The following is a 7,799-nucleotide window of genomic DNA, read 5'->3' on the forward strand; positions in this document are numbered from 1 at the left end:
GATAATTTATTGGGAACTTTACTAAACATTGATTGAAAAACAAAGGATACAGAGAAAGCCCGTTTAGATTTGCAAGATTTAAAAATACAGAAAGAGCTACACTTGCAGCAGAAAGGTGACAAGCATGTGAAGCCTCCTGCATGTTGTCATTGAAGGAAAGGCAACAGTTTTGTGAATTTTTGAAAAATGTAAGATTTTCTGATGGCTATGCAGCAAGTATTTCAAGATGTGCGAACACCAAGGAAGGTAAAATAACGGGCCTAAAGAGTCATGATTGTCACATTCTTTTGCAACGATTGCTTCACATCGGCATGCGCGGTTTTCTAAATAAAGATATATTTAATATCTTAAGTGAGTTGGCAAAATTTTTTCGAGAATTGTGTTCAAAAACATTGAAGTTAGATGTCCTAGAGCAATTAGAAAAAAAGATTGTTATAATACTATGTAAATTGGAAATGATCTTTCCGCCAGCTTTTTTTGATGTTATGATCCACTTGGCAATTCACTTGCCACATGAGGCTCGACTTGGAGGACCTGTGAGTGATGCAGGTATAATTTATATATATTAATATAATCTGAAATTGCTAACCTCATATTCATCCTTATCTTAAAAGTTTTTAACTTCATTATTAATTGATATTATATCAATTAATTGATACTTTTTGAAGGATCCACAACAACTAGAAAGGTTCGTGGTCAAAATAGAGGATTAGAGTTAGAAAGACTTATTCGCAAAACTGGAAAGTTGAAACTACTAATTCCAGAAGGAGAGAATAGGCCAGTTGGTGATGACAGTTGCAAATTATCTAGAGAAATTGGGATAGTTGTAAGACAATTCGCACCAATCAAGATATCAGGTTGGCACGAAATAGCAGATGTCGACAAATTAGCACTTTATGAGCGTATTGTGGTAAACACCTTGTAAATATCTATTATATTGTTTTATCTTATTTGATCTTATTTTGGAGATTTATAACTACTAATTGAAGTTTTATGCAGGCAAAATTTGATTTGGAGTGGGATAAAAAAAATGTTAGGGAATGTGTGGAAGAAATGATGAGTTTTTGATATAAAGACTTCCGCTATCGATGCCATTTATATTATGAGAAATTAGGAGGAGGTGAAGCTGCTAGACAATGTCCTCATAAGGATTTTGTTAATAGATCCGATGATTGGCTTTGGTTATGTGATCATTTTGATTCAGAAGCCTTCCAGGTAATACAATTTTTTATTTCTTTAATTTCATGGTGAACAATAAGTATATTATTATTTCGATTATTATGAGTAATACAAAAATTTATTTGTATCTCTATCAAAAATATAGTTATTATACTTCTTAATATATTAATATTAAAAATCATATCTTAATTCTTTTTTACAGAGGCGTTCAACGGCCAACTCCAGTAATCGAGGAAAATTACCATATATTCATCGAGCGGGTACTAGGACATTTGTGGCTACTCGACATAAATTGGTATATTTTAAAATTTTGAATCTAGCATAATTTATTTTTCATGAATTATACTAATGTGTTATATTGTAACGCAGCAATGTGGTGAGATTGCCTAATTCAAGGGATGTTATCATAATGGAAAAGGATGGGCCAATGATGGGGCTAAGAAAAGATATGTTAGTTTTTACCAATTTTGAATATATGTTAATAAATTGTTATGTAAAAGATATAGTTAATATTTTTTTAAACAGCATATGTATTAGATTAACCATTTATATTATTTCCTCTAATTATAGGAAACTATGGTGAATATGCAATCACAACCCCCTTCTGACGAGAATGAAGTTCCTACGACTGAGCAAGAAATTTGTGCTCAAGTACTTGGCACTAGATATGGATACATACCTGGGCGAGGTCATGGTCCAAAACCCAAGTCACGACGTGAAGTTTCGGAAAATCAATCATCACAGCTGCAAGAAGAATTGACAAATACAAAGACTGTTCTCGAGACCCAACAATCTCAAATTGAGACCCAACAATCTCAAATTGAGACTCAACAATCTCAAATTGAAGCTCAACGTAAAGAGATTGAATGGTTAAAGACTATGGTGCAACAGAATCATTCAGATGCCCATCAAGAAATGAAGATTATGGACCATCTATACGTGGTAAATAAAATTTTGCCACAAAATTTTATATATTTATAAAAATAATTATACATATTAACCATCTTCAAATAAAAAATTTTTGTAAATGAAAATAACTAGTTTTTTTGCTTAAAAAAAATAACAAAATCAATAATATTAATTTATTTATCTATTTTTTTATCATTTTAGTCTTTGTGAAATTCTGTAATAGATTACTTATATAAATAATAATTAATAGGTAAACTTTATTATTCATCATTTTATAATTTTTTTTACTTTTGTGCAGAAATATGCGAGTGGACTACATCAAAGCAAGCCAACTACAAAATTTCTTAAAATGGAATGTTGGTGTTTTTGTTGAAAAAACTAGTATTTAACCCGTGCTATGCACGGATAATATAATAATATAAAATAACATAAGTTATTATGTGATAATAAAAAAATTATTCTAATTAATATTATATTTTTTTTAAATAATAAAGAAATATACTATTGATCTTATTATAGTACATATTTAAATACAAAAGCTAGAAGAAAAAAAATTATAGACCAAAATAAATACTCAAATAAAAGTAAATTTTAACCCTGTTCTATAATCTATGATTAATCTGCAAAATAATTTTATAATTATAAATTGATGTGCAAAACAAAATGATAACTAAATTGATATTCAAAATTACAAATGACATTAGTATTTAAGCATATAATGAAATCAACTAAACTTTCATATTTGACACAAATTAGAGTAAGCACACGTATATGAGAGACAAACAAATTTTCAAGATTCAAAAATATATAGATGTTGGTTTCTAGAAAATATAAGAAAAAAAACTTGTTGCCCATGAAGATAAAAAGTACCTGCTCCAATAACAAATAGATAAATTGTTAGATAAGTAAAATGACTAAATATCATAATATTAGTGTATTTTTTCAGAAAAATATCTAAACTTATTTAAAAAATAAAATGACAGAATTGAATTGTTGAAAAATTGTAAATTTTGAAATAACATGAAGAAAAATAAACCGCTCACCTATTTTAAATTTTGAAACACTTCCTTAAAAACCACATTACTTGTGGTTTTGGATAACAAACCATCTTTATCACAAATTAGAATATTCAATCCGTCCTTGTTTCGAACTCTAGATATTGCAACATATAACTGACCATAACTGAATATCGGTCTAGGAAGATATAAGCCAACATGTGATAACGATTGACCTTGACTCTTGTTTATTGTCATAGCAAAACAAACAGCCAACGAAAATTGCCTTCGTTGCATTTTAAAAGGTAACTTGGAGTCTGATGGAGTAATCACCATACGGGGTATAAACACCTTCTCCCCAATATTGCTCCCAGAGATCACTTTTGCTTCTAGTATATGTTTTCCCAATTGAGTGATCATTAATCTGGTTCCATTGCATAAACCTAAAGACTTGTCTATGTTTCTCAATAACATCACAGGAGCAGCTTGCTTCAATTTGATCATGTGATTAGGAACTCCTGAACATTTAATACTGTTTAAGAAATCAGGTGTATATACATCTTCAGGACCATCTAGGCCCACATCTGTCTTACAAACACTGTCAGAGCTCAAATAAATTTTTTCTTCACCATGAAGCAATGAAAGCATGTATTCATTCACAGCATCCACAATTTCAAGAGTAGGAGCAAGAATTGCTTTTTCTTGTAGGTATTGCAAATCATGAATATTGCTTAACAATGAAGGATACGTACAATCCACTATTGATGCAATTGGATTTGTTGATTCCTTTATGAGAAATTCAGAAACTCAAATTTTGTATTGCGAAATTTGCGAAATTTGAGTTTAACCAAAAATTTTAACTAACAATACGAAATTTGAGTTTACGAAATTTGAGTTTGATCATTATCTAGTTTCAAAACAACCAACCATTTCAAATAATTCGCAATAGATTTTTCACAACCAATAAATTTAAATAATTAATTATCCGCAAATACGAAATTTGAGTTTGACCTTTTTTTCGCAACCAACCATTTCAAATAATTCACAATAGATTTTTCGCAACCAATAAATTTAAATAATTAATTATCTGCCAATACGAAATTTGAACTAATAATTTTAAATAATAATTCGCAATAGAATTTTAAATAATAATTCGCAACAGATTATTGCGTGCCAATACGAAATTTACGAAATTTGAGTTTGATCGTTATCTGCCAATACGAAATTTAGATTTTAAATAATAATTCGCAATTAATTAAGTAATAATTTAAATATCCATATTTGAGATTGACATATTTTAAATAATAATTCGCAATTAATTAAGTAATAATTTAAATATCCATATTTGAGATTGACACGTGACAAGCATATAGAAAGCCACGTGTCAGCTTAATTTTAATTGACAATACGAAATTTATACAAAATTTAGATTTTAAATAATAATTCGCAATTAATTAAGTAATAATTTAAATATCCATATTTGAGATTGACACGTGGCAAGCATATANAATTTGAAGTTTATACTATTTTTTTTCATCTTTTTTGCGCATTGGTGGGGAAAACAAAAAAAAAAATCCTCGAGCTGCTCAATCATCATATGAAGAGTGGTCGAATGTCTTTATGTTTAGTAGCTTTATTCTTGTAATCAAGAGGTCTATTTTATTTCAAAAATTCATTAATGATTGGAAACTTTTTATCTAAAAAAAGGTGATGTAACAAGTATTTATTATAATAAAAAATTGATACATGTACATTCTAAGGTAGCTAGCGTACGTTTTACACCCTTATTCTAAAGTTTAGAAAATTTGTTAAACTTCTAATTTTTTTTTTAAAAAAAAATGCTTGGTAAGAATATTAGGGCTAATTCTTGACTTTGAACAAAAGGATGTAAGATGTACACTTTCTTGTGAAATGTACATCTTGGCCTCCAACCGTTAATCCGTTTGTTTTTGTTGATTTTGAAAGTTGAACTTGTGGCTTCAATTAAAGAAGTCGTCAGAGTCGACATTTGTTTCAATAATGAAGTCACGAGAATCATCCAAATTTCTACTCACAATTGTATATATATGATCGGACTTTTGATCTCGTTGGGTTGGATGCATGGCGAAGTCAAGTTTGCAAACTTGCATGTTTCTCGCTCTCTATTTTTTTGGTTCCCAACAGAGAGCCTGGGTGATAATTATGTACAGGAAATTAACTACTTAGTCTAGTAGCCTAGCTACGTGATATATATGTACTAAGAGGAAACTACGTAGTTTAGTATGCAAAATTTGAGAGGAGCTCATGCAAGAAAATAAAATAAACCGTATGCGGCGAGTTTTCTATATATTGAGGCAACAAGTGTCGCCGCAAAATTGTGAGAAATATTTGGGCTGCTAGGAAATCTCATTTTGCGGTGACCATACATGCATGTTGTCGCAGATACGTACAACTTTCTTCCGTATGGTCGAGACTATTTGGTGGCAACGGCGGCCCGCGCGCACCGGTGGACGTTGCAGGGGCAGCCTGCAATGTACGTTGCTCTTCGGGCAACCGCAAATATATACTTAGTGCCAACAGTACGTCTTGTTTTGGACAACGCAGTTTGCTTAGAGAGTAGGACATTTTGTCGTTCTTTGGAGCTATTAGTTAATAGCTAATACTAAAGTACATCTTTTCTTGTCCTAAATAGATTGCAATTAATCTGTGATGTGGAAAAATAGCATTAATTAATTGCACCATTGGTTCCAGATCTTGTGTACAGCTTCTAAACTTCTAGAAACATAAAGTAGTTGGTATTTTTGATTTTTTAGCACTTGAATTAAGAACTATAGAGTTGGGATGATAATGATCTCCCTTGGAGTTTAGTGGTCTCTCTAGAGTTTAGTGGTCCCTCTAAAGAAATAATATTAATCTAAAAATTAGAAATTGTCAAAAATTTGATCCAAGAGTTAAAAAATTACAAACACCACATAAATTTCTAGAAGAATAAGAGTATTTTGATTAGTTTATTAAGGCTGCGTTTGTTTCGGGTAGAAATAAGAACTGCTTATTTTTGGGATAGATACATGTTCAAGTATAAGAGCATGAATTAGAGTAAATTTTTGTTTGGATAAAAATTGGATTGTTTCTGAAAATAAGATAAATAGTATTTAGATGGTTAAATTGGAATATCAGGAATAAGAGTAATTATAATTTTAAATTAAAAATATTTTATCTAATTAATTAACGTCAAAATATTAACAAAAAATAATTTTAATAAAATAATAATTTTATTAGCTATGACTATTGTATAAGATAATAAAAAATATATTAATATATTAATTAATTAATTAATAAAATATAACTTAACTTTTTAATTATTAGTAAATTATTTGATTAGTTTAAAAAATTTAATTTAATTTGTCAAAATATTAATTAGTTGACCGATATAGATATTAGTTATTAGATAAACACATTAAATACTTAATTTTTGATAAGTTGATGAATCATAAACATTAAATTAATTAATTACTTAACTATTTAAGTAATAGATAATGACTTAAATATATTACTTAGATTAATTAACAAGTTAATAGAATGGTCAAAATTAAATTTAAGCTTTAATTAAGCTTATTCTCACGTGGGAACAAGGTTGTTCTAGTGAGGAGGGTGGAACTTAATTATTTCTCCTTATTCCTCTTTGTTCCTAATAAATGGGAACTACAGTTCCCATTCTCCAAAAATATCATGTGGAGATAAGAGAGGAAATAAGGGCCTATTTCCCTGCTTATACCCCAATCAAACACAATCTAAATATTTGGATTAAATTTGTAAAATTCAGAAAAACAACTCGTTTTTGCGAAAGGGGAGAACTAGAGGTGTCAACGAGTCGAACACGAGCGAGCTAGGGCCGGCACATGTTCGGCTCGTTTAATAAATAAGCGGAACACGAGTTGACTCGTTAAAGTATCGGACCAAAAAATTCAACTCGTGTTTGGCTTGTTAATAAATGAGTTGAGCATGAGCTGGCTCACGAACTGGCTAATGAACAATAAGTTAAATAGATTAGATTTGATATATATACAAAACATAAATTTATAAAATCTTACCCATTAAACTTTGGTATTATGGTTGAAACTTTACATATAAATGAGTATTTTTATAATTAATCTCGATTTTATATACTTTTTTCGGCTAAAAATATAATAATAAAAATATATATTATATATATATAAGTATATAGTTATATATATAAATATATATATAAATATAAAATAGATGTATTTGAGTTGTTATCGACCGGATATGAGCGGGCTGACCCTAGCTCATATTTGGCTGTTCGTGTTCGACGTAAACGAGCGATTCGATTTCGAGCTTCTTTCAACCAGAACACGAGCTGGGGCTCACAGTCTAGAAAGAACTGATTGATTTTTTTTTTATTACAAAAGCCTAATTTTTTTAAAAAAAAAAATCTAAAAAGAGTTGAGGAGGCAAAATAAATAATTGATTTTGTTGAGAAGATAAGAAAAAGAGTTGACGATGCGAGATAACGATTGGTGGGGGAGTTTAAATTGGTCGCCACGAATCCACGTGTCGTTGTCCTTTTATTGTCATTTATTAAAGTCCCCACAATGTTCGCCACGCGGACAGGAACAAACTCGAACCACGTGAACAGGAATTGTTCAGCGACTACCACGTCAGGACACGTGTTGAAACTCCGCTGGAAGCAAAAGTGATAAGAACAAAATGATCCGT

The 7,799-nt window shown here is 29.9% G+C and overlaps 1 protein-coding gene and 1 long non-coding RNA gene across 2 annotated transcripts; one reads left to right on the forward strand and one right to left on the reverse strand.

Annotated features, from left to right (window-relative positions):
• Window positions 682-1,630, forward strand: LOC109711235. The gene is made up of 3 exons (XR_002216547.1): window positions 682-1,215; window positions 1,382-1,474; window positions 1,549-1,630. It is a non-coding gene; the product is annotated as an uncharacterized LOC109711235 (long non-coding RNA).
• Window positions 3,132-7,157, reverse strand: LOC109712104 (ATP-dependent DNA helicase PIF1-like). Its single transcript, XM_020235533.1, has 2 exons — window positions 7,154-7,157; window positions 3,132-3,889 (listed from the first exon to the last, which is right to left on the reverse strand). The coding sequence occupies exons 1-2, from the start codon at window positions 7,155-7,157 to the stop codon at window positions 3,132-3,134; spliced, it is 762 nt and encodes a 253-aa protein (XP_020091122.1).

Source organism: Ananas comosus, linkage group 6 (assembly GCF_001540865.1).
Source record: "Ananas comosus cultivar F153 linkage group 6, ASM154086v1, whole genome shotgun sequence".
In the NCBI taxonomy this organism is placed as follows: domain Eukaryota; kingdom Viridiplantae; phylum Streptophyta; class Magnoliopsida; order Poales; family Bromeliaceae; genus Ananas; species Ananas comosus.